The 27,891-nt window shown below is 40.7% G+C and overlaps 1 protein-coding gene across 6 annotated transcripts in view; it reads right to left on the bottom strand.

The window, feature by feature from the left end:
* Positions 1-763: 763 nt before the first annotated feature.
* The window catches only part of usp2a (ubiquitin specific peptidase 2a), a 63,787-nt gene continuing 36,659 nt past the window's right edge, over positions 764-27,891 (bottom strand). For 3 of the 6 annotated variants that reach the window (XM_085794844.1, XM_085794845.1, XM_085794847.1), the window contains 11 exons: positions 13,649-13,699; positions 11,774-11,897; positions 10,576-10,687; positions 10,106-10,216; positions 8,622-8,686; positions 6,773-6,876; positions 6,433-6,513; positions 5,440-5,518; positions 4,045-4,149; positions 3,794-3,914; positions 764-2,372 (listed from right to left, as the gene is read on the bottom strand). In XM_085794844.1, coding sequence (XP_085650970.1) covers positions 2,288-2,372; positions 3,794-3,914; positions 4,045-4,149; positions 5,440-5,518; positions 6,433-6,513; positions 6,773-6,876; positions 8,622-8,686; positions 10,106-10,216; positions 10,576-10,687; positions 11,774-11,897; positions 13,649-13,699 — 1,038 coding nt within the window. In that variant the 3' untranslated portion in view covers positions 764-2,287. The remainder of the gene's footprint in view (positions 2,373-3,793; positions 3,915-4,044; positions 4,150-5,439; positions 5,519-6,432; positions 6,514-6,772; positions 6,877-8,621; positions 8,687-10,105; positions 10,217-10,575; positions 10,688-11,773; positions 11,898-13,648; positions 13,700-27,891) is intronic. The other 3 variants (XR_015037444.1, XR_015037445.1, XM_085794846.1) reach the window with 3 other exon arrangements.

Genomic DNA, 27,891 nt, shown 5'->3' with positions numbered 1-27,891 from the left:
TTTTTTTTCTTTCTTTTTTTTATGTCATGGTCAGAAGAAACTTCATCAGTTGTATCACTGTTAAACTCCTTATTATGAATAAAATCTAAGAAAACACTTGTATTCTATTATTTCAACATTATGGAGAAATATTTGTTATGGCAAAGTTGTGTAATGTTTCCTCTTCTTTGTTTTTAGTATTGTAAGGTGCGAGTAGCAGCCGATACTTTCTGTTACTGCCAGTTATAGCAGGACGAAAGTTATAAATTGGGATCTGACATATCTGTGTATATACTGTAGATGTTTATTTTCTTTGTCTTGTGTTCATATATTTTATTATTTGTAACGTATCTGTATGACAGAGTATTAGGGCCACATTGACAAATAAAAAAAACCACAAACTTCGAGAATAAAGTTGTAAATTTACTTCTTTATTCTCGTAAATTTACGACTTTATTCTTGTAATGTTATGACTTTTTTCTCATAGGAAATATACAACTTTATATTTATGACTACATTCTTGAAGTCTGTGTTTTTTTTGGCCCTAGTACTCTGTCATATATCTGATCTGTGTAATGCTGCTTTATGTTTCCTTTGAAAAATCAATAAAAAAGGGAATTACAAAAAACAAAAACTCAGACGGTCTAAAAACTTCACCATCTCCTGTCAGTCAATACAGACGTGCAGTTCCTCACCTGTCCACTAGTCTCCACTGTTGTTTCCTCCTTTAAACATCTTTACATGCTGATAAGAGTGAAGCCAAAAAAAAGACAAAGAGTCGAAGTAAAACCACCATTTTGTTGACTTTTATTCATATATATATATATATATTTATATTTATATATATATTTATGTACTCATGTGTTTGACTGCCACTGTTAAAAAGTGTGACTCATCACATTATCACCTGTAAGCATAAATAATAACTTTTTTTTCTCTCTTGAAACCTGGTAAATAAACCAACTGAAAACAGTTATGGGTCATTTTCAGCACCATTGAATAGTACATTCTCTATATTGCATCAGAATATAAAAATATACAGATATAGTGTTTTTTTTTGTGTGTTTTTTTTTTTTTAAATTCTTTAAAACATTCTTTCCGTGTTGTTCAATGGCATGAAACAAGAGAGGAAGAAAAGACCCCGACCTGACGACGAGGATTGTTACCGTTATTATCGACGTCTAGTTAATTCATTCATTAACCCTTTTACTTAGAGCGGATCAGCGCTGGGACCGACCGCTCATCCACTCATTCACAGCACTTTTTTTTTTTTTTTTTAAAACATCAGTAGCAGCCACACGTGGGAGAAACAAAAAAACAAAAAAACAAAATTAAATTAAACACAAGTTAAGAGGAGGTTTCGTCCTCTGAAAACATGTAACGCTCACAGTGCCACTGGCTTTCCCCCCCGATGATGACCACGCAGAGAAAAAAAACAAAGAGGAGGTGAAGATGTGGGAGTGTCGTGGTGTAGAGGAGGAGGAGGAGGAGGAAGAGGAGGTGTAAGCTCCTCCCACTTGGACCAGGTCTGAGCAGTTTATTCACAGTCCAGAGTGAAGAAGGAGGAGGTGACGATGATCGAGAGTCTCATGATGATGATGGTGATGATCCTCCTCCTCCTCCCTTCCCCTCCAAAAACAAACGAAAAAAACTAAAACAAAAAACTCCATAAAAACGACATAAATTCAAAGCAGAAAAAAGTCACAAAAAAAATGCAACATGTCAGTTTTAATGGTTCGAGGCAACAAAAAAAAAAGAAACGAGAAGAGAAGAGAAGAGAAGAGAAAAGAAAGAAGGAGAAGAAGCGAAGGCGCAGTCAGGAGAGTTCGGTTTGCAGTGCATAGAGAGGGAGACGGATTCACCGGCTGGTCGCTCAGACGGGATTATTGCCCTGTGGTGTCAGCCTCGTACACTTACACACACACACACACACACACACACACACACACACACACATACACACACACACACACACACACACACACAGTGAACACACACACACACACACACAGTGAACACACACCTCCACCCAGAGTTGAGACAGACAGAGAGAGAGAGACAGAGCAGCGCCGGTCGATCAGGTTCCCGTGGCGTCCAGAGTCTCTGAGCAGCAGCCTCCAGGTGTGTGTGTGTGTGAGAGAGAGAGTGTGTGTGTGTGTGTGTGTGTGTGTTTATGTGTGTGTGTGTGTGTGATTAATGTCCAAGTACAAGTCCACAACAGGCCTGGCTCCACCGTCACTCTCATTTTCCCTCCGTCCGTCCGTCCGTCAGTCAGCGTGGTGCTGCGGCCGTCGTCCTCGGCGACGCTTCACATCCGCGAGGAGGACGCGAGCTCGTAGAACAAGACGTAGGCGTCGCTGCTGCGCACTTGGCTGGAGGACATTGGCGTTACTCTGGACGGACAGAGGGAGGAGACGGGTCAGAAACAGAGTCACGGTGAAGACAGAGGGTGAAAAACCCGGAGCTACCACGGCATGTCGACTCGTCTATTTGATATTTTCAAAATAAAATCACAGTGGATGCTACAAAACTGTGTTATAAACCCTTACAATCTCGTTCTGAACAATGGATAAAGCTTCTTGTTTTATTTTGTTAAGTTTTTACAGAGGAGGATTTTGGATATATAAGAAAATACTGTCAACAGCCCTAAAAAAAACAATTTTCTCCATGTTTTTAGTAATAAAATGTTGTATAAATCAGGCTGTGAATGATAAATCAACAATCCCCTCTGTAAAAACATTCAGGATATAGAAAGAGATAAAACTGGAAGGTTTGGTGTCTGTAAGTGCTGCTGAAGTGGAGATTTCTAACTCAGAGTCTGAGGAAAAACTCATTTTGAGAAAACGGCCTTTAAAGACTTGTATTGTAAAATTCCAGATTGATATTGTCAATTGTACTTTTGTTTTTGATACTTTTGTTGCTGATACAAGGGAACTACAATTTGTGGAGCCCACATCATAGTTCAGGAGAGAGATACCTGACATGACATGGGTCAGACTACCTTTTGGTGAATTTAGGAGAAATCTACAGACGAAAGAGACGAAATGAAGTAAAATAAACCCTTGCACTCTTATGTGTGTTTGCTGCGTACGTATCACCACTGTGCAGCGTTAGTTAGAAAACACTAAACTGACTGAAATAGATTCATTACTAATATTTCTAATAAATATCTTATTGAATTATTTCATCTAGATTTTTCCGGAGCTTTTTCCTTCAGCTCAGTTTCATTTGTCTCCCTCCAGCCTCTGAGTGTTGCATTGTGGGAGAATAACTCCGTTTAAGTCTGATGAACAGAGACGGAATAAAGGCATTGTAAATAAACTGCGCTACTTTTTTCAGTAACAAGTAATCAAAAAAAGTTACTGTTTCCCCCGTTACAACGCTGTTACCGTTGCTGACAATAAAACTTGCCGTTACTTGGCTCAAGAACTCTCGTCACAAAAAATGAATACACCTGTTATATCTACACTTTTCTTTCAGTCCATCAACTTGTCAGAAAAACGTGGAGTTAGGGGGGGCGGAGTTCGAGTAATTTGACATATTTGACCATTTTATAAAAAAGTAACGCAATAGTTACTTTTCCTGGTAATTAGTTACTTTTATAATGTGGTAACTCAGTTTTTTGGGAAAGTAACGAGTAACTATAACTAATTACTTTGAAAATGAATCTGGGATCAGCTCGGTCCTCGTCGGCAGAGTTTGTTTTAAAACAAACGCGAATCAAGTTTCAGTTTTCAAAGCAGGTTTTGTGACGTCATCGCGACGTAACCATGGGAACAGCCTCGTCAAGTTAAAAAAAAAAAGAAAAGCCCACCTGGAGTCATTGAAGGTGTACCATTCCCCCGAGTTGGGGTTGCGACAGTAAGCTGTGTAGTGGCCGCCCATCGTGGTGCCTGAGTGGTTGGACACTGCGTACAGGTTGTAGACGGCGTTTACTGCAGGAACAGAACAGGAACAAACCGGTTAGACACGGATTCATGAAGACAACGGAGGTTTAAACTGAAGCAGCTGGTTGTTTTCAATAATACTGCAACATTTATAAGAGACACTGTTGTAAGATCTTACTGCTGTTTTCGGAGGCGAACTCCCGCAGGTCGAGGTCCTTCATGGGGAAGTTGACGAAGGTGGACAGTTTGCTGGTTCTTCGTGCCTCGGAGAAACGTTTCAGGTCTGGAAGGGACGAGGAGTCAAGGACAAACTGCTACTACCGTTTGTGGACGTCGTCAAAGCTGAGTTTTCCTAGCAATGTTTCCATCCGCACGTTTTTTTTTGCTCATTAAAGAGGAACTATGTAGGATCTCTTGTTGATGACAGATAAGACTACACAGATATGGTAACATGGTAGGTGATAAATAATGTTATCCACCGCTCCTTGGATTGATTTCTCACCGGCTTCGTTGAAAAACGAAATGCACATGGAGGAGAGGAGGGTTAGAGACTCAGAGGAGGAGAGACCAGACCTGGAGAGTTCGGCTTTGAATTATATCAAATTAAAAATGTCTTCTGGAGATGGTAAAATTTGATTAAATGTCATAAATATTACCAAAAAGTTTGACCCCAGGAAGAATAGCCGATGCTGTGGCAGGTGCTAATGGGGATCCTAATAAAGAAAGAAAGAAAGAAAAGAGCTGTCGATCTCAATGGATTTTCTCTTGATCGATTAAAGGCTTATTATGTGACAAATGCTGATGGAAACAGTTCAAACGTTGCCTCGGTCCTAAAACGCTTCAACCACAGGCTTTCCCTCAACTTTCTTTCAACCTTCGCTCCCAAACCACTGGTTGCCGCCGGTTTTCTGTAGCATTTAAACTACCACTAGGTGTTTTCACGCCGCTGTCTTCTGGCGACAGCTCGGTATGTTGCAGTTCATTGGTGCTTAAACACTGTTACACATTATAACTTGTGCAATATTTACCCTTTGTTGGTAGATGTGAGCCATGTTTGCTAAAAAAAAAAAAGCTACGTAACATGGGTAATGTATGTTTCAGTGCAAAAATTATTGAAACTGCAAGAAATCTATCTGATACACCCGCTCTAAATGGAAACGCACTTTCACCGGCTTTTTTCACATTAATTACTATATTGTGATCTTCAGATAATTCAAAGTGGATGGAAACATGGCTACTGACTGTTTTTACACTGTAGAAGCAGCAGGTTCAAGACGTCACCGCTCAACTGTGTCATTTAGAATTTGTGTGTGTGTTTGTTGGTGTGAGCCGACGTTTCCACTTTAAACTGGTTCACATCCGACTGTTCCTTTATAATCCAATAGAAAATAATGCACAGTATTAATGTCCCACTAAGTCTCACAGTGATTCTTGAACTGCAGTAAATCCATAATCCACACACACATTATCCCTCTGACACAAACAGTAACAACCCCCTCCCCACCCACCTCGCCTCGCCCCAACCCTGTGAATTAATCCTGTGTTTCACTCTGAGCTCTGGACAAAAGGATACGCAGCACTAATATCTTGGGGAACTTCTGTATCGTGAACTTCTTTGTGCATCTTCTCCGAGCTTTACACCTGTAGCAGGTCTGAAGATGAGGAGACAGGAGACAGGGAGACAAGGAGGCAGGAGACAAGGAAACAGGGAGACAAGACGCTTTGGTCAGTGTGTGAACTGTGGAGCTGCTGTCAATCAAACATCACACACACCACAGCTCCTCTGTCAGCGAAATGTAACAATCAGAACCGACACCAAAAATTTTGACTGACAGATGTCACCATGAAACCTCCCAAGTTTATCACTTACATTACAACAAATATTTTTTGTATTACAAGTTTTGTCAAATGTTATGTTTAAATATGTAAATGAGGCAATATCTAATTAAATATGTGCTAATTTGCATACATTTCCAGAACAGAAATCTGAACAATGGATAAAGCTTCTTTTAAGATTCTTGTTATATTTTGTTGACACATTAGAGTCAGAAGTTTTTACAGAGGGGATTTTGGATATCTCTTTTTATCACTTTGTAAATGAGAAAATACTGTCACCAGCCCTAATTTCTCCATGTTTTCAGGAATAAAATGTTGTATAAATCAGGCTGTGAATGCTATACCAACAAACCCCTCTGTAAAAACCCTCAGAATATAGACAGGGGTCAAACTGCTGTGCTGTTTTTTCCTCTCTCTTTTTTTCTCCTTCTTTTTTGACTTTGTTTATTTGCTGACAAAAGGAAACAGTAGATTGCATACCGTAGTTAATTTTAATATAACCTGATTTGTAACAAGGTAGGCAAAATAAGCTCAGCTTCAGCCTACACCTAAATGTCTATCGTACACTTTATTTACTTATTGTTTGCGTATTTTCAGTTTTCTTAGACCTCGTCCAGCTGTTGTATTTATGTTGTATGTATTTATGCTGAGCTGTAATTTCTTTTGTACAATGAGGCGACAAATATACCAACTAAACTAAACTAAACTAAAGGTCATGAATAAAACCTACCGGCTTCTCGTCCCCGTCCAGGACGTCCTCTTTGGTGAAGAGTCGCACACAGTCCATCAGGCTGACCTCGCCGTGGCCCTTCTGGACACAAACATAGATGCAATGACATTAGCACGCACACACACAAACACACACATAAACATACACACAATAACAACACACAAACACACAAACACAGAGCAAAGCACAGATAGAGACAGGGAGGAAACGGAGAAGCTCGTGTTAAGAGCTGGGAAGAATGAAACACAGAGGAAAGGAAACTTCTGACGTGTGAAGGTGACGGACAACGACTTCATCTGTGTGTGTGTGTGTGTGTGTGTGTGTGTGTGTGTGTGGTTACCTTGGCGATGGGTAGAGAGAGATCCCAGAAGGGGTCGAAGACGGTGGAGCAGAAGCCGCAGTGGCTGCAGGTCAGAGAGCTCTTCAGCTGCCCCACAAACAGATCTGAGGAGGAGGAGATTCAGGATCAAACAACATCATTGTCATATAATATAATATAATATAATATAATATAATATGATCAATCATAATATAACAATATATCAAATATATTAACTGTTGTGATCTTCTTAGTGTCTAGATCAGTGGTTTCCAACCTGTGGACTGGTGCCCACTGGTGGACAACAGAGGGTTTTACAAGTGGGCTGACAAATGTGTAAGACAGCTTTTAGTGTAAACGTGTAAAAACTAAAGATAAATCATGTTTCTTGGAAAAAAACAAAACATCTTTAACACATTAAAGATGATTAACAACTCATTTTATACCAGGCGATAAGACTGATAAGTCTGTACTTTTCAAGGTAATTTAAAACTGTGCATACTTTGCCACATTGCACATTGGGAGATACAGAGGTTTTTAATTTTACACCCTCTTGAATGAAATTTAGAAACTGTGTTTATTTTGCCACTTTTGCACATGACAATCTCTCCTGTTATTGTCCCTGTGTTGCCCACTCTTTTGTCTTTTATTGTTTCGCAAATGTCTGTTTCTGTCCAATGTGTTTGGGTTTTTTAGGCTGCATTAAATAATAAAGATGTACTATAGGAACTCTGCTGCTGTCTCCAGTCGGACCAGGTCCTGTTTTAGGTTGTTATCTTGTCTCAGGATTAAAGAATCAGTGTGAAAGGTCATTTTTGTTTCATCTTCACTTAAAAAAATAATAATCTAAAACTGATGATGTGATGTTTGTTGGATCTTTTACTAAACAAACATCTTTGTGATTTAGTTCACACTGTGATTAATGATGATTATGTCCATGGTAAAAACGGGAGGGTCACTCCATTAACAACGTATGCCTCCAAAAACAATCCCAGCAACAAATGCTGGAGGAACTGCGGCCTGGTCAGCGACCATACTCATATATTCTGGGACTGCCCGAAAATACTAATATTTTGGAAAAATGCAAAGAAGAACTGGAAAAAATCTTTTGGCAATGAACCTTCCCATGGACTCTCTGTTATTTTTATTAGATGTGTTTCCTGACCAGCTGTTTATCACAGTATTATGTTATATATTACATGTTTTGTTGATGATTGCAAGAAAAATTATTACTATTAACTGGATGAAACCGAACCCTCCCATGATCATTTAATGGTTACAGAAAGTAAAACATGTCTACACCTATTTTTATGAGAAGGTGGACCCCAGTTATCTCGCCTTAGACTCTTATACCTCAAAAGTTAAATTTTATTCAAATAACTATTGTTATTATTAACATTTTACTTATTTGTATCCATTTATTGTTTTAAATATCCCTTTTTGAGTTACAGAACTAGATAAGGTATACATGCTCTACTTTTATACAGTGTTATCTCTCCCAGTCTCAAGATGATCAATTATTAAAGGCAATGAAGTTAAAAAAAAACACAAAAAACTAAAGGATCACAATAAAGAGGTTGTTATAAAACATTAAAACAAACAAAAAAATCTCTGGGAGTTGTCTCCGTCCTCTGTGTTGTCCCAGCGTTGGATGTGGGCCACCAGCGTTTCTGAGATTTTCCAAGTGGGTCACGACTTAAAAAAGCTCAGAAACCACTGTTCTAGATTTAAAACCTGTCGTTCTGACACTCGAGGCTAAAATATTCTTTACATCCGTCTGGTCTGTGAATCTATTTCAAGACGTGGGGGGGGGGAAACAAACAAACAAACCATCTGATGTGTACTTGGTGATTTTGTTGTTGGTACTCACCGACGACCTTACTGTCCTCTCTCTCCAGGTATTTACTCCACATCTTCTTCCCTTTCTCTTCGTCCCTGCACACAGAGCGATCAGAGAGACCAGACGTTAGACTGTTTGTAGTTTTTCATTCATAAATCCAGAGGGACAGAGACAGAGAGGAAGAGCGGGGACAGAGGAGGACACGCCGGTGACACGGTAAATGGACGGACGGTGTGATGGATTATGGACCTGACCTACTTTATTTAAACATCCAGGAGACTCAGTGTCACATTAATGGGCTTAAAAAGACACTTTCCTGCCCTCAAAACACATTTCCAACCTGGAAATAAATGTTTTTTTTGTTTTTTTTTTGTTCTCCATTGTTCCCTCTGTCGGACCTGTTATGAGGGTAAATGCTGAAATTTGCAGAGATTAACCGTGACCCTTAAAACAAGCTGCTGTTAGATAACTGATAATTATAACCAAGAAGAACTGGAGCATCCAGCTGATCCGGGCCACACACACACACACACACACACACACACACACACACACACACACACACACACACACACACACACACACACACTTAAATTAAGGCTTAATGATGAAGCCTTAACGACGTGGCTCTGTTTACATCTCTACACCAGCAACTTGTGTAACTGCCAGTGTTGTGAAGACTTTAACTACAGAGCTTCACTACAATTTGCTGTAACTTGCTGGTCGTTGAACCACATTCATATTTTGTGCTACAATTTTGGCCAATAACATGAAATATTTAGTTATAAAGGAAAGACCTATATAATATACATTTTTATTTTACCATTGCTGTTGTATTATTGTACCATTATTGAGAATATGTCGACCTCTTTGTATTTTTTATTGGGGTAGGATTTTCATTTTCTCTTTATATTACCCAACATGTCTATGGGAAACCTACAGTATGTTGACCAACAATGTCAGCTTTTTTTCTTTAAACAAATAAAACTGAGTGAAGAGGCATATTTCTGCTGGCATGTGGATTTTTTGTAGGCTATTATATTTTGTTTTATAACACTAGATGTTGATTTATTTAACGCTGAGTTAAATAAGTACTTGCTAAAGCTACTTTTTTTCAGCTATAGTTTTACAAACTACATTTCTCCAAGGGTAGAAATGTATTTCAAGTCGTTCAAATGTTTTTTGGTTTAGGAGGAAGAAAAGGTGGTGAATTTTTATATAAACATGTTGTGATGGGAGGTTCTGGTTGTGGATTTTATTCTTCTTTGTGTATTGTTCACTGTTAATCTGCATTTCACCTGATGTAAGTGTTCTTTTGTTTCAAGAAAGGAGCAGGTGATGTAAGTTTCCTTCATCCTGCTCCCTTCCGATTCCTGGGATTGGAACGAATAATAAATTAAATCAAAATGAAATGATGTCTGTGGAGGTCTGCTAATCCTGTTCACACATCTACACACACACACATACACACATACACCTACACACACACATCGTCTGTGAGGCTGATTACTTACGGCAAGTGGTCGAAGTCCTCCACCGTGCCTCTCGGCCTGACGGTGACCCTGTTGACCTCGTTGTGCAGCCCGTCCAGGAGGAAACGCAGGAACTCCTGAGCGTCCTGTTGGCTGCAGGACACACACACACGCAAACACAAACACACACAGTCAGAGCTGGAAACACCTTGAGCTGTCAGGTAAAAGCAACACTCAGACCAACTCTTTATAAGGGCAAATGAAGCAAACTGAAGATACAAACTGAGGTGTGAAAATACATTAAATCAGGCATTTACATTCAACATAAAACGGAGCAGTGAAATAATAATAAAATAAAAGGAGTTATAAATGAGAATAGCAAAAGATGTGTAAAGTTCAGGCTTAATTTCTTGCCACATTTGTTTTCTGTCTTTTTGAGAGACATTAAATAACTTAAAGTCGTTAAGAAACCCAGGGAAGGAAGTCTTGCAGTTCCTCCAAGTGAAACTTACTTGTATCCTACAAATCTGGGAGCGTATCTCTGGATCTGAGTCTTGAACTCTGACGGGCTGACGGCCTCGCTGCTGGACGACGTCCACATGGTCTGGATCAGCTTGGCAAATTCTGTCGACACAAAAAAACCAACACTCTGAGTCCAGACGATTTCCTACGGCTTCAATGAATCTGCATACGTTTTTTTTTTTATCGTTTCATTGTTTTCTGGGGACGGGGGGTGAGAACTTTTTTGGAAATGGATCCCAGACAGTGTTGGGCACGTTACTTTTAAAAAGTAATCAGTAATAAGTTAGTGAAAAATAAGTTACAGTTACTCGTTACTTCTCCCAAAACATAAGTGAGTTAGTAACTGAATTACTGCTCAAACTACTTGACTTGCCCCCCGAACCTCCGTTTATCTGTGTGGAGGGAAACTGAGTGAGTTGGTTAGTTCCAGATAAACGGTTTGTTTCCAACTAGTTGATGGACTGAAAAAATCGATCGTCATATTTGCTCTGATACGACTCCCAGTCAACATTTAATCCACTTATGATGTTCGGAGTTTTGAGTCGTTTTCAGTGGATCCGTGTGAACGCAGATATTTCTTGAAACGATGACGTGTTTACAGAGATTTTTTTCAAAAGGTTTGTCTCCTCTCTCAATTAAAGGGACAACGAGGAGTTTTGGAAAAGCAAAGCGTTTTCACACTACATTTATGAGCCTCCGCGCACACTGTATAATTCTTTGACCGGCGCAAGACAGACTCATGTTTTCATTCATCAAGAATTAAAGTCAGAGGTTCGAAGACGATCACATACCGTCGTAGTTCCGATCATAAACGGCGATTCGGCGACGTTATTCTCATGACTCGCCACGAAACAGAAAGTAAAGAAAGCTGGTCGGCTCGACCAGCATTTCCGCCACCACTAATAATAACAAAATAACGATAGAGACAAAACGATATATTTATCTGAAATGGGCCCATTAACAAGTGTGGGTAGCGTAGATTCATCCACATTAACGTGAGACTTTTTTATAACCAAATAGAAACTCCTCGTTGTCCCTTTAAAGGACCTGAGGAAACGTGTCGTCACCTTCAGACCTGCTGTCCGCGATCAGAATCAGTTTGTGTGTCTGTTTTTTAAGCCGAGTCGCGTCCTGAGGGAAGAGGAGGCGGGGTGTGTGTCGGAGTGTGTGTCCGGTCGGGTCTCTCACCTTCCATGAGGGCTGTGTTGGTGCGGCTGTTGTTGTTAAGGTCTCTGCGGTGCGAGTTGTGCAGGCAGTAGTCTCTCAGGCTGTGTGTGTTGCTGAGACACTGCAGGATACTGTTCATGAAACACTGAGAGGAAAAACAACAACACACACACACACACACACACACACACACACACACGTTAAATCAGAGCACAGGGAATAAAACACCTGGTTCATTTCTCCTTCACTGACTCATCTACAGCCACGTTAGATTTAATACATACTGTTTCTGTTTCTGTGAATCAGTTACACCGTTGTGTCTTTACAATCTACTTCAAATATTCCTCACCTGCTGATCTGACTCCACGCTGAAGTTAAAGCTGACTAATTAAAGGAATAGTTCAACATATTTACTTTCCTTCTAAGAGATCGATAAGTACATGTACATATGTGAATTATTATTATTATATTTTTTATTTATTCTTATTCTATTTTATTCTGCTTTTTATTTTAGTCATAATATTTGATTTACCTGTGTCGATTTCTCTTACAATTCAGGAGTTTGTAACGAAGAAAAATAAAGTAATTCTGAATCTGAATGAGGAAACTCACATCTGTAAACTGAAACAGAAACATCTGGCTGGTTTAGTTTAGTTTAGTTTAACAGAGAGACGGCAGCAGCAGGGGGAGACAGTTATCTCCTCTTTGTTGTCGTCTCGTTGCTCTGTACGAGAGCAACAACACGTGACGGACTGAATCTTGTCTGGGATCAGTGACTTCCTCGAGCCTCGGCCGGTTGCCTGGCAACATCACAGCGACGACAAGAAAACTCGTGGGAAGTCAAGTCAGTGCGACAGTCCAAGAAATAGTCCAAACTCTTTCATTTCTGGTTTGTGTTGAGTTTTCCCTGAGCTGATCGTGATTATTGATCATTATTATTATCATTAGTAATATACTGTTATAGTACTGTATATATACACTGTTGCGTTGTTAATTTTGCTGTTATTTTGCTTATAATGAAACAGAAAGTGGGGGTAGGAGTTTTATAAGTTCTTTTACTTCTTCTTCCTTTTTGAACATGCTGTCCTTTTGTTTGTTTGCATTTTGTTGCATTTTGTTGTTGTAGACGTTGTTCTATATGCTTTTTATTTCATACTAAATACATAAAAAAAATATTTTTTTCTTAATTTTCTCTCTGATCATGGAGATTTTGTTTAAGTTTTGTTTCATGCATGTTCGAAAATAGAGATTTCAATTCAATTAAACGACCAAATGTGAACTACCGTAAGAAAGTGAATAAACGTGTTTCCCTTGTTCTAACAAACTAAACACCTGCTGCTGCTGCTTGCACCTTGTTATGAACATGTTGTGTTTCACCTCAACACATCTGCTCTGATAAACCTGAAACACATCAATGACTGATCGATCCAGATGTTTCCTCAGCTCTGCCTCTAGAACATATCAACAGTGCCGACTCTCTGGGCTGGAAATGTGAGTTCATACATTCACCATTAACCACTGGGTTTGTACACATACACTCTGTCCGTGTGTGTGTCTGTGTCTGTGAGTGTGTGTACAGTCTCCTATCACGTGTCCACACACCAGGCACGTGGAGGTTGGTGAGATCAAACCAGTCAGAGAGAGAGAGAGAGAGAGAGAGAGAGAGAGGGAGAGAGAGAGAGAGAGAGAGACTGGTGCATAGTTCAGAGCTTCTGATTAGATTACACCACACACACACACACACACACCACACTGACAGCCTGTGTGTGTGTGTGTGTCACCAGGTCCCAACAAACTGCTGTCACTCTGACTCTAGCACGAGGTTTGTGTGTGTGTGTGTGTGTGTGTGTGTGTGTGTGTGTGTGTCCAGATGTGCAGCAGCTGTCAGTCACTCACAGTGTTTCCCAGGTTCTTCAGTCCCACCAGGCCTTGGGCACTCTTTGAATTCTGAAACACAGAAACAGAAACAGAAACAGAAACCATCAGATCAAACTCACACAACTTCTCATCAGCTCTTCTTTTTTTTTTTTACTTTTATTCACTCAGGAACAGAGAGACGTCGTCGTAGCGCCGGCCGTGTTTTCACCGCCACAGAGGAAACATTCAGATATCCAGAGACTGGTCTGACCGACACAGTCAAAGATGAATTTACACTGAACGGTCATTTTATTTATACAATATCTATTTGAAAATGTTGAGCGTATTGAAACTAAACAGGAGACAAAAAGTTTTTTTCCTTTTCTCTCTCGTAGTTTGAGATTTCCTACATTTCCCAAACTGTGTGTCAGACTGACGGGACTCAATGATATCCATAAAAAAACTATTCAATATATTGTGATTGTTCTGTCAGATATGAGCGTTCGCATTTCACTCATGCAGTTTGGATATTACGACGGAGTATTAGGGCCACATTGAGAAACTTTTTTTTTTTCACAGACTTTGAGAATAAAGTCATAATATCACGGTTTTTCTCATGATATTTTGACTTTATTCTGGTAAAACAATCGTAATTTTATGAGAATACAGATGTAATTTCCAATTATGAAACTATGACTTTATTCTCAAAGTCTGTGATTTTTCTTTTTCTCAATGTGGCTCTAATTCTCCGTCACAGAATATTGCACTTTTTGCGATTGCGATAAATATTCAGATTGAACGTTCAACTTCCTTTCCTTCCTTCTTCAGCTGTCGTTAACATTTCCATGTTTCTCACATTCTCTCATTGTCTGTAACAACATCTATTGCACGTCTGTCCGTCCTGGGTGAGGGATCCCTCCTCTGTTGCTCACCCTGAGGTTTCTCAGATTTTTCCCTGTTAAAAGGGTTTCCATGGAGTTTTTCCTCAGTCGAAGTGAGGGTCTGAGGGCAGAGGATGTTGTTACGATGCCATGTGAAGCCCTTTGAGATAAACTGTTTGTAAAAACGGGCTATACAAATAAAATTGCCTTGCCTTGCCTTGAGCTCAGGTTGTATTTGTAGCTTTTCCCCCTTTAAAAACTTGTGAAGCGAAACATCTGAGCCTCGAAAATAAAATAATGTTTGATGATGATCACACAGGGAGAAGAAAAAGACTCTGATGTCTCATGAAGCTGTCAGTTTACACACACACACTCATCCCTTCCACTGTTTACTTCACCAGCAGCTGTTCTCTGTGTGTTTCAGGCAGGTGTGTGTAGCGTAATGACTTCTACCTCAGTGCGTGTGTGTGAGTGTGTCGAGGAACGACAGGCAGACAGAGGCAGCAGCAGCTTTGTTCCTGGTGAGCGTTATCTCTGCTGAGGAACTTGTTTTTGTTATCTCTCTCTGGGTAATCGCTCCCAGATGGCAGAGATCTGATCAGCGGCAGCCCATAATAACGCACCTTCAGGATTATCTCCACCGCCGTCCGCTACGCGTTTTAGCCGCGACGACCGAACACAAACACAAACACAAACAGATGGCGGAAGAATTTTATTGAGCTTTACCCAAAATCTTAAAATGGTACAAAACGGCGCGCGGGAAGCTTGAACTTATGTCACCACTCGCCGCGGTTGACTTGCGTTACATAAGTCGAGCGGTTGGTTATATAATCGAGCGGCTGGAGGAAGAAGAGACGAAGGAGACGGGGGTGGACGAGGAGAAACGCAGCGCTGCCCCTCGAATAAGAGGCAGAGGCAGCAGAAACAATTACACTTTAAGAAAAAAAACACACACTTTTATATCTGCTAGAGAGTCACTGAAGCTGAAATTCATCTGTAATTGTTTGTATTTTTTAAGAAAACACAGCGACTTTAAAAGAGGGAGAGACAGGATTTAGTCAATCGATTCGATCCAGTATCGATTCATTTCGAGATATTTCAGTTTTAATACCAATTTTGCTTCTTTATGGAGGAGATTTTCACAGAACTAATGCTGCAAATGTACAAAGATGGAAAGTTTTAGGTTATAACAACACCTTACTCTTTTTATATCCAAATGGTTCCACTACTAGTTATTTATTTTTAGTTTTTTATTGTTGTGGTATGTTGTGAGTAACCATATCTGAATTTCCCTCGGGATTAATGAAGTACATATCTATAATTAAGTACATATCAAAAATTGTATGTTTTTATGTTTTCATTGAGTTGCCCCTTGGTATGAAATGCGCTATATAAATAAAGCTATGTATCTATCCATCTAACCTAGTGCATTATTAAAAAATATTAATGTTTGCATTCTAAATTAACCTAAAATCAATTACATGAATGCACATTTATTCAACATGACCCACTCCAGATGTTAAAAGTGCAACTCTTCAGTACAATTGTGGGTGAATTCAAGTTCTTCAATCAATGATCTCATCCTGTTCGTCTCGCGATCTAATGACGGTCTGAGGATCGATAACAGATCTTTCAAATGAAGATCAATATGAGTCGGAAAATCTTATTTATTTATTTTTTTAACCCAGTGGCAGAGAAACAGAAACGGGCCTGGAAACTGGAGCTGGTGTTTTCTAGACAGAGTCCAGCGGCTTAACAACACACCAGTCACCTGATCTCACTGCCAGTCAGAGGTAAATCTATCTCAGCCAGCAGCACCTGTGGTGACGCTGCAGCCCGTTGTGCACGCCACATCAGGACCGCCGAGGAGAGACCACACAGACGCTACCACCGCTTAACTGTTTAGTGCCGACGACCAGAAATAGTTTTTAAAAGCCTTTAAATTATAAAGCTGAACTCTCCCAGTCTGGTGTCTCCTCCTCTGAGTCTCTAACCCTCCTCTCCTCCATGTGCATTTGTTTACAACGAAGCCGGTGAGAAATTAATCGATGGAGATAATGTGTTTGTTTTTTTTGTTAGTTAAAGTTAAGGGTTGTTTTGGTGTTTATTTTGAGTATTATTTAGTTTGTCATTATTTTAATAGCGGGTCATGTGATTGTGGGCGGATGTTATGATGTTATATATTAGGTTGCCGTACTTTTTCATTGATCACTGTGATCACTTTGGTTATATTTTGTACACTATATTATGAGTTCATCTCTGTTTTTGTTTTGTTAATAAACACTTTGATGGTTAGTTCTGAAATTGCAGTGAGATTTTTGTTCTTCGCCTCTCAGCGGCTCTTCAGGTTGAAGTCGCTACAGTTACGATGTGTAGGCTATATTATTTAGTGTAGTCTTATCTGTCATAAACAAGAGATTACGGGTTAAACTGGTTAATTAAGGTAAAAATGGAGCAGAGTTAAGGTGGAAATCCTGCATAGTTCCTCTTTAAAGAAACTGTATCAATAACAGCTTGTTATCTTTTCCTCAAACAGAGAACAATAAACTAATATTTCAAATACATCCTGGTCTGTGTGGTGTTGCAGATATCGATCCTGGAGGAGGCTCACACTGACGAGCAGCGCGGGTCAAAAGGACAGCGTGGTGGACTCATTTGCATACAGGAGTGACCACAGTGGTTTGACCTCGCTGACCTCGCTGTGACCCCGGGGAGTCGTCAGCAGTCGGACCTGAGTCAGCTCTTCCTCCTGTTTTAAGAAGCTCATCATTACTGAAGCATGTGTCACTTATTATCTTCTGATGACTCTTAATCCTATTCACTGTGATGTAGAAAACAGAGAGCGGCCAAATTTCACACTTGGCCACTTTGAACCGGCTCTTTTCTTTCACTTAAAGCTGCTTTAATGGTTTTTTTTCCGGCTTCTGAAGGAGAAATCTGTCTCTGCTGCTGAACGCTGCTCTGTGCTCTGCAGCTCACTGTCAACTCTGCCTCTCTCCCTCTCTCTGTTTGGTGCAGCCGAGGTTTTTTTTTTTTAGGAAAAAACACTCAATTAGGACGTGACAGATGAATGTTTTGTTTTTGTTTTTGCAAGACTGAGGTGAAGCTGTTGTGTAATCTTTTTCAGCCCGGTTGCTGTGCAGGTTTACAGAGGAAAGCCGAGGTGAAAGCGAGCGAGCGAGTGGGCGGCCGGTCCTGTCCTGTCCTGTACTCAGCTCCTTCTGGACGTTTGCATGATGCCGGGGAAGCGTGTTCGTGTGTTCGCCGGTAACGTGAGCCCCGAGGCTTATCTAGTTATGATGAGCACTGATACAGGAAGGGCTTTTTTTTTCTTTTTTATTACTATTACATAAATAACCTCGGCCATCTGTCTGGAATTCAGCAGAAAGGCAGCGTCAGTACACGAGAAACACACACACACACACACACACACACACACACCCATCTACAGTTCAATTATCTATAGCTTTTCTAAATCCTCCGCAGTGGAGTGAATGCAGCTCTTTATTGGCCACGTAACACACACACACAAACGGACACGTTACAGCTTTACAGGACAAATCCTCTCTGGTCACCTCCAATTTTCTTTCATAACACACACACAAATACAAATACAAACACAAACACACACTCTTCCCCCCCTTAACTGCTGGAATGTATATGTGTGTGTGTGTCTTTGCTGCTGCACTCTGCTGAGTAATGCCACGGCTGCTCCCAAAAATAGCAGCTCTGCTTTTAATAACGCCGGCCGCTGCCTGTCCACTCGCCATTGGCTGCTCCTCCGGCTGTAGTCCGCCAGACGTCACCGCCGCGACAACCACTACACGCCCCTGGCTCTGTCTCCGTAGCAACGCTATCCTTGTATATCCTTATATATATATATATATTTTTTTTTTTTTTTTTGTTTTTTTTTTTCCTGCGGGATGGATGAAAGGAGGCAGAGGACACGGTGACATCACGGTGACGTGGATGGAGCAGATGTGACTTTAATGCCGAGGCAGAAAACAGACGCTATTTTGTCCTCATGTTCCCTCGTTTCATCCAACAACAACAACAACTACAACAACACCAAGGATTCGGTTTAAAAAATAATCTATTTTCTGATTCATATCAATCTCCATTTGAAAGATCTGATATCGCTTCATAAAATCCTTTGATCGATCTCTTATTCTACGTTATTTCTTGAGATCACAGAGCAGCGTGATCACAGATCTCACACTGCTGTTCTTGTTGTGTCCATTGTGGATCATATTAAACAAATGTGCATTAATGTAACTGCTTTTGGGTCAGTTTTAATGTAAACATTAACATTTTTCATAATGTACCAGGTTAGAGAAGTTCCATCTTTGTGCAATCTGCAGCATTACGGCTGTGAAACCTCTTTCATAACGAAGCAAAACTGGTCCTAAAACCGATAGGCTATATCTCTAAATGAATCTATATCAAATCGAATCGGGAATCAAAACGATTCAGTAAATCAACAGCGATACCCAGCTTCCTGCAGAAACCCACTGGTGACTGATTATTTTTAGTGTTTTGCAGCTTTTACAAACTGTTGAGGAAAAACAGACACGAATCTGAAGGAAATAACAACATGGTTTCATCACCGCTGTGTAAATGCACCGATTACTCTGCTATTGAACCGTTCCTCGTCTGTTCAGTCGACAGACACCGCGTCGAATCCAGGTCTCAAAGCGGTGTGTCAAACAGGCTCCTGTAATATGTGTGTGTGTTTGTGTGTGTGATGATCCATGAATCCCCGGCTGGAGCAGTGATCCCAGCCTGTAGCATGACTGACTGTAACATAACGACGGCTCGCTGAGTTATGCAAATCCTGCTGGGGCCCGGCGGCGTCCACGTGAGCGGTTTGACATTAAGTTTAACATTAAAACAAAACGGTGACACGTTCAGTTAAGAAGCTCGTTGTCTGAGACGTGTGTTGACTCACAATCAGCTTCTGACTATAGGCAACAGTCTCATACATTTGTGTAATATTATCTACTGCCTCAGCGACTTGAATCTTCATGGAAAAGTTCCTTAAATAATGTTTTTGTAATTTCACAGTAAAAGTAAAAGAAAACAGAAATCGAGACTTATTTTGAAAATAATGGAAGAAGTCCTGAGTTTTCATTTCTATTTCTAAACATTCCTGTCTGAGCAATATTTCATAATCTGATTATTTGGTCACTTCCAATCACATGAGATCAAAAACACACATTTATTTGCATTGTTCCTTATTGTCACAAAGTTTCCAGGAGTTTTTACCTCTTTTCACACTGATTCTGAAAAACAGACAGAACATGAGCTTCTCAAAGTCGCAGCAGCAGTGTCAGCAGCAGTGTCGACCACCTCCACCATAATAATGTTGTTTTAACTGAGCGTGAGCGTTCACACACCACCGCTGGGACTCGGACCCCATGACTTCAGGATCACATGCCGCTCTCTCTCTCTCTCTCTCTCACACATGTTCCCAACAACCAAACACCTGCAGGATCTTTGCTGCTGCTGCTGCTGCTGCTGCTGCACCACTGGACGCCTCACATGTGTCCATGTGTGGGATGAAACTGCAACCAAACTCCTGATCCAAACATCACAGCAAAGAGGAACTATGCAGGATTTTTATCTTAACTATGCTACATTTGTACCTTAATCAACCAGCTCCAGAGTCCTAGTTCTGGTTAAATCAATGACTTGTAACTAGATCCATAGTAACATGGTAGATGATAAATAACGTTATCCACCGCTCCATGGATTGATTTCTCACCGGCTTCTTCGTTGAAAACAAATGCACATGGAGGAGAGGAGGGTTAGAGACACCAGACCTGGAGAGTTCCTGTTAAAAGGTTTTACACCTTATAATAAGTACACACTATTATGCTTTAGTTCAGCATTAATAAATAAGGAATTCTTCATTTATAAAAGCATGAATATTCATTAGCATATAGTTTATAAACACAGTTAGTGCTTAAAGTTAAACATTTTAACTCTATACTAATGAGTATTCATTGATGAATTCAGTATTTAATGCTTAACTAATGCTTAATAGTGTGTACTTGTTATAAAGTGATACCAAAAGTTTTATAGATGGAGAGATGAAAGGATGAGGGGAATAAAGAGGAGAGGGGAGGGGGTAAATGAAACCACAGTCACATGAGGGAACATACATCCAATGTTTCTAGTTGTCCCATGTGAGTTCAGGGAGACGTACTGTACACAAAAGAGGCGGCCCGGAGGAAAGGGGGTGGGGGGGGCGTTTGTGTATAAACGCTCCATTCATAAATGTCAGAGAAGCTGGTGAGCTACTTTTTGAAACTCTACTCCTTCGAGGCTAAAAAGCATCGCGGATGAAGAGAGGGCCACGATAAAAAGCATTCCTGCCGCCTCCTAAACCCGGGGAATTAGAGACAGAGGAAATGTGTCTTTGGCCGACGACCAGCTCGGTGGAAGTAAAAAAAAAAAAAAATCTTAGTCAAAGATGCTGGAGGAGGAGGAGGAGGAGGAGGAGGAGGAGGAAATGGGTCAAAGCAAGGTGAGAAGAAATAATCCCCGACACTGGCACGCTCTGGTTTCCGGGGCGACTTAATGGCAAAACAGAGGGGAAACAACAACAACGGCCACAACCACACACGACGAGGATAAAAGACAGGAAGATTATTTAAATTGTGCAATCTTCATCTCACCACTCTGTGAACTCGGGCCCACGCAGCGGAGAGGGAGATTAAACTGTCTAACACGCACTCTCTCTCTCTGTGTGTGTGTGTGTGTGTTTACGTCAAGCTTTAATCTAAGGAATCCAGTGCGGCGGATGCCTGACATGCCTCCAGTTACTCTCGCACATAAGCTGATAGCGATCACCGAACGAACGGCCAGCAGAAGGACGCTGACGGGTGTTACCACAATGTTATGTTCTGGGTGGGAATAATGGGCTGACAATTAAAGGGATAGTTTGACATCTTGGCAAATTGGCCCATTGCCATAATCCCTATAGTCATAGCAGTAGGTACATTACCTTTAATTGTTGGTGCAAGCTGTTTTTAGAACGGTGGAGCAGAGTAGTGAGCTGCTCAGAGCTACACTACGGAGGCTCATGGGATTTCTTGGTTTCCTTGGAGTTGTTGGATTGTGTATTTGATGAGTTTGATGGGGGAACTAAGAAATCCCATGAGCCTCCGTAGCGTAGCTCTGAGCAGCTCACGGCTCTGCTCCACCGTTCTAAAAATAGCTTGCACCGACAATTAAAGATAACAAACCTACTGCTATGACTATAGGGATTATGGCAATGGGCCAATTTGTCAAAATGTTGAACTATCCCTTCATAGACAACGTTGATACAGCCTGGATCTTCTTTAAAGAATACAAAAAATAAATAAAAAAAACATGAATGCACTGTGAATTTTTTCTTTTTCCTTGTTTGAGGCTTTTCAAAGACGCAGCAGCAGCAGCAGCAGCTCCGTCGCCCTGCTCACACCTGTCGCTGCGGTTTAGTAATCCAAACCTGGTGCAGGCTGGAGACGATGTGGGAAAATAACAAGCTCAGAGTACGAGTGATACGGTCTAATGAAACCCCAGAGGGAAGATTACGGTGAACTAATGAGCGCCCAGGAGCAAGCTGGAAATCTGCTCTCAGGTTCAGCTTCCTCTTCCAAAAATAACAAATAAATTACAGTAGTTTTTTATGAATGTGCAGCTGCTGTTGATACTGTTTTTTGTTATCACTGGTGGTCATGGTGCGTGTAATCTCACAGCACAATGGGTATAAAACTATTTACTGTATGGCTCAAACAACGAGCTAATAAATGTTTGAATCCGTTCAATCACAGTGGTGCAAACATCATTAAAGATAATATAATATTTCCATGATTTACTGATTTACAACACAGATCACTATGACTTAATACAAACGGAGATATTAAATGGCAAATTCAAACATGGTCAACAAACACAGTTGGATAAAGCCACTGCAGTCTAATACAAGAGGAACGATGCGAGTCTGGACGCTGTTTTCTCTACAGAGCTCCCCCTACAGTATTTTCACTGTTGTAAAAACTCACAGCTAACCCTCTAGACCAGGTCAAAATCACAAAAACTGAGTAAAAGTTGGCAAATAGACTTTTTTTTCTTGGGGTATTATTTCCGCTGAATCCATTTTTTGCTGTTTGCCAAGCCGTGTCTCTTACGTGCAACTCAGTAGTGAGTACCAATCCAAGATGGCCGCCTCATACGCCAAAACGAGCAAAAGAACTCAGCACTGGCTCAACGATAAACTGTTTAAACTGTGATATAACTAACGTTTATTGGGTACAGGAAACAAACTTTAGTCAAAACAGGTTAGTAATACTGTCTTTAAATAAACAAAGGTATGACAAGATTCTCCAATATGATCCATACAATCCGTGGAGCGATGTTCACCGAGGTTTGTAGCGTTAACAAGACATTATGGATTGCGGACGTGTTTGTGTGATAAAACAGTCCATGATTCTCGCGGGACGAGAGTTGGGACGCCGGGTCGGAGGCTCTGATCTTACAAGGTTGGTCAGGACTCCAGACTGCCCTAAAATCTGAGACAGCACAAGTACATTTTTCATCTACTTGCGCAGGTGCAACAAGTAAATTTGTAGTTTTTTTTTTAACACTGGTGAAAAACTAAATTTTCTGCTTGTGCTACTAAAATTTTAAGTTAGGAGGCAACTGTGCTCCTGGTAATAAAATGTTAGTCTGAAGGAAGAGAGGCTCCATTCTCCCTGTAACAAGTCATTTAACCATTACAATTACTCCAAAGCTGTTTAATTAAAGTTAAAAAAAATGTGCATAGTTCCTCTTTAAAACAGAAATAAATCCTCTGTCGTGACCATTTTGGACATAGGACTCTGTTATGTGTTACAGCAACAGGTGTTTCTGTAGTTTAACCTGCGCTGATTGATGCGAGTGACATCGTTTACATATCACATCATCCGACCTTCAGTGTCCTCAGCGCCACAGGGGAGAACAACAAGTATCGTGATGATGGACACACACGATACATTCATGCATGTCGGCACTGAGAGAGCAAACTGCTAAATGAAAATCAATGAGGATGACTATATAACGTCTAATAGCGGAATTGGCTGTAGAGCTTTAACAACAACGACAACAAGACGCCACCGAACCAATAACAAGTGTCACCGTCTCTGGGGCCGTAAACTGAACTTCACACCAGCAGCAGCAGCAGCAGCAGCAGCAGCAGCAGCAGCAGCAGGATGCCTGGGTCCACCTGGCAGTGCCCGGCGCCAACTGCTGATTGGCTGGCGACGCAGCGAGAGAGGGAGAGAGAGAGAGAGAGCTGCAGAACAGTCTGTTCTGACCTGTCTCTGTGTTTGGCAAAACATCATAAACAATCTCTCTCTCTTTCTCTCTTTCACTCTTTCACTCGCTCTCTGATTTTCCACTCTTCCTCCTCCTCGCTGCCACCGAGTCGTTCCCATGAGGGAATAAAGTGACATGTTCACACGCACTCTACTTTGTGTTTGTGTGTGCGTGTGAATGTTGATACAGAGGTATTTATTTCTCCTGACGATGAAGCAGCACAGACGGTGAAATCAGTCACCAGAGCCTGTTGAGTTAGTGTCCGGTGACGTACACACACACACACACACACGCAAACAAGTAAACAGTGAGATCGTCTTACTGAGAAATACTAATAAATATAGCCTATATACGATCCGATGATGAACCCAGTTGCCTTTGCGTTTCGTTATATCACACACACACACACACACACACACACACACACACACACACACACACACACATACACATACACAGCGTGCTGATAACAGCCAGAGAGTATGTGGACATAAAGCGCTGTCTCCTTATGTAACAGCTCTGCTCATCTTCACACGTCTCCGCGGGGAGGAATTTCTCTGCCAGGGAAGAAAAACGCAGCCTGAGCCGTAGAAAAACGTTACGTTACCAGGGTGTATACAGGAATCTTGAAGTTAATTTTAATACCTTTTTAAGACTTTTTCCAAGACCTTATCAATATTTTTTAATACCTCACCACCACTTCAAGCTATAACCATTTACATCAATGACACTTTTAACTTCACAGTTTTAGTTTGTGATAAAGACTATAGTATAGACCACTATGATACAACAGAATTCAAAATAGGCTGGGATAATAAATCAAAGGCACATTTTATCAATTTACAACGCACCCACAATAGCCTAGTTTTCTATGCACCGGTTCATCTTTGTTTTTTAATAAAACTAATAAATTCACACACTTTCACAATGTTTTTTAGGACTCTAGCTAATTCAGCTGATTCAGAAAAAATACCTTCAAAATTTAAGACCTTATAAAGTCGTGAAAAGACTTTTCAATACTTTTTAAGGGTCTTCATTTTCCCAAAATTGATTTATCACCTTTTGATACTTTTCAAGACCCCACGGATACCCTGGTTACTACAACAAACCAGCGTTACTGGTGTTTACATGACAGCGAAGCCCCCCCTCCCCCTCCGGGCCCCCTCTCTCTGTGTGACCACATACCCCGTCACGGTGCCTTACACTTCTGAGTTTTTATCCTGTTAAGAAAATAGCACACATGATATCCTGAGAGATCTGACTGCAGCCCAGGTTTTTTTTTTTTTTTTTTTCCCACCGAGGTGAAAAACCAACGTGAGGCTCTGAGATGAAGCCTCACGTGGAGACGCTGTGTTTGTCTTTGGACTGACTGAAAAAAAAAAAAAAAAAAAATCAATGAGGATAACATCACATCTCTGAGAGGAATCACAGACCGCTGAGGTGAATAAGTTAATTTTAACCGATGTGAACTGACGGCTGTGAGAAACCCGGCGAATCTGGTTGGACAAACAGGAATTAATGATTATTCTTATCGCAGTTTAACTTGTAGATCATTTTTAGAGCCCAGACAGACATCTTTATCATTCACTGGTTTTACAATACAATCATACATCTTTATAGAAACCAAACCACACTACGTTATGTTTTAGCTACATTCTGTCGAAAGTCATTATTTCAAGCCCATCAACCCATCAATCAGTCGATCACATCAATTACATCCGGTTTGCCTGTCCACCTGCTGGCTTATACCAACATCTATGTACAGATGTACAGTACAAGACAGCTGTTACAGCTCCCTTGCCCAAGACAAATTTCCCCTTGTGGGACAAATAAAGTTCATTTGATTTTGATGATTGAAGCCAAATGTGATCAAGAAATGAGACTTTTTTGTCAACATAATGTATGACAACGTAAGATAACAGATTGCTGCAGGGAAAACTTGATTGTTTTATATGTAAATGAATACTGTAACGTTAATTTAAATGTCAACTTATTCAATGTACGTTTGGTAACAGAAAACAAAGCTGAAGTAATCATCAATCAGTGATCAATCGTTTATTAAAATCACTGGAGATTCACCTTTTTGTTTCCATTTATCAGACATGTGCGGACAATAAATCTTTATCAATGTTGGCAGAAAAGGAAAAGACTGATATAATGGAAAAAATATCACATTATGACGGGATACATGTCATCAAATATCTGCCCAAAACTAATCAGTCAATTAATCAGTTGTTTCTGAATTGATTTTTCTTTTTCAACAGGCCGAGTTAGAGAGTAAATAGTAGATAGAAACCATTAACCTTACAACTGTGAGCCTGGTGCCCTCTCATAACTAATGACTCTCTGACACACACACAGATAGATAGAGCATGATTCCCTGGCGTGTGTGTGTGTGTGTGTGGTGGGCTGTAGAGATGATGAGCGAGAGCGGGCGGACAAGGACAGGACAGGAGGAGCAGGTGGATGATGATGATGATGACAACAACAAAACCAGAGCTCGTGCCAAGCGTCCAGGCCTCGGTGTATTCTAATGTGATTTCTCATTACATAACAGAATCTGGCACACAGCAGCACACACACACACACACACAAAAGACACACTTTAAAATATATAAATAAATAAAAATGACAGCAGCAGCAGAAGCATGGCCGTAACAAAAGTCATTGCTCTTCTCCTTTTCCTGTCAGGACGAATAAACAGCCGACAGGTCGGCTTTTAAATCTCGCTTTATGTAATTTCAACCTCCATTTATCTACATGACGAATGGCGAATTTAAGAATAAGAATACACATCAGGATATATTCTCTGTGTGTTGGTTTTTGCAGCAGTGAGTCGTCTACTTACTAACTGGATGTGGGCAAATCACTTGTGTTTTCATTTGTGTGGTGAATGTCACAGATGAGATCAGTGTGGGAGGACTCGTCATCAGCATCGAACCTGCTGTTAATAAAGTCTCCTTTTACTCTCTGGCAGCTCGTCGTAGGGAGTGTTAACTTAACGTCCTGTGTTTTCATCTATAGGAGCTTTTAAAGAAAAGTTTAAAAGAAAAGAAAAGGGGAGGGTTACTGAGTCTCTATCTTTAACATCTGGAACTTGAAAACTGTGGAAAATGTGAAATAATTCAAACCAACAGAGAACACGAAAAGCAACTTTCAGCTAATAGCATATTTGCCATAACTCATTTGTTTGAAGGCCATAATGCTTTAAAAGCCACTGGTTATTGTTGTACATTATGTACTCGGGTCATACATCTGTGCCCATATGGAAACAGCCAGAGGCAACACACACACACCATACACACATACAAAAGCCCCGTCACAGTGGGTTAGCTATATGTCTTTATTTATTTCCATTATGGGCCCATACGCGGTGGGAGACATAAGAGCAGTGTAGTAAGAGCAGCTGTAAAGTATGTGGGGGATTAAACGGCGGTTATGTAAGCGGTGACCTGCCAGTGCAGCCATGCAGGCCCAGTACTGATCCTGGCACAGCGGAGCACAGCGGCTTAAGAGAGCGGCTTATACCTCTGCAAATGACTCACTGCTCCGCTCAACTCACATCATCCCAACACAGAAATGATGCAGAAGATCAACATCTCTGTGTAAAGACTAAGAAAAAATATAAATAAATGAATAAAAAATGAAAATAAAGGTTGATTTGATTTGATCTGTGCCCCGTGAGGAGCGTCACTCTCCTGCAGAGACGCGACGTGCATGACGACCATTGTTGCGTTCACGGACATCAGCGTGCAGTCAACGAGCCTTTAATTAATAATAAAGCCGGTGTGATAATGAAGCAGCTTTTATTCCTACTGTACTGCTGCGACCCACCGCGGAGGATCTGGGTGACATCAGATAGATAATGGATACCACACACACACACGCTCACACACACATACTGTAGGCTACACTCTCACATACACTAGTCGTCTCCTTATATATTATATAAGCTTCACTCCGTCAGCACCAGCCATTCACAAAGCGAGTTGTACAGTAGCTAGTACAGTAGAGTGAGGATGATGATATGAAATGAATATAAATTAAATTGCCTGGCGG

This window comes from Trachurus japonicus, chromosome 13 (assembly GCF_045865225.1).
Source record: "Trachurus japonicus isolate A0001 chromosome 13, Traja_1.0".
Taxonomy (NCBI): domain Eukaryota; kingdom Metazoa; phylum Chordata; class Actinopteri; order Carangiformes; family Carangidae; genus Trachurus; species Trachurus japonicus.
This window is presented reverse-complemented; position numbering and strand designations above follow the sequence as displayed.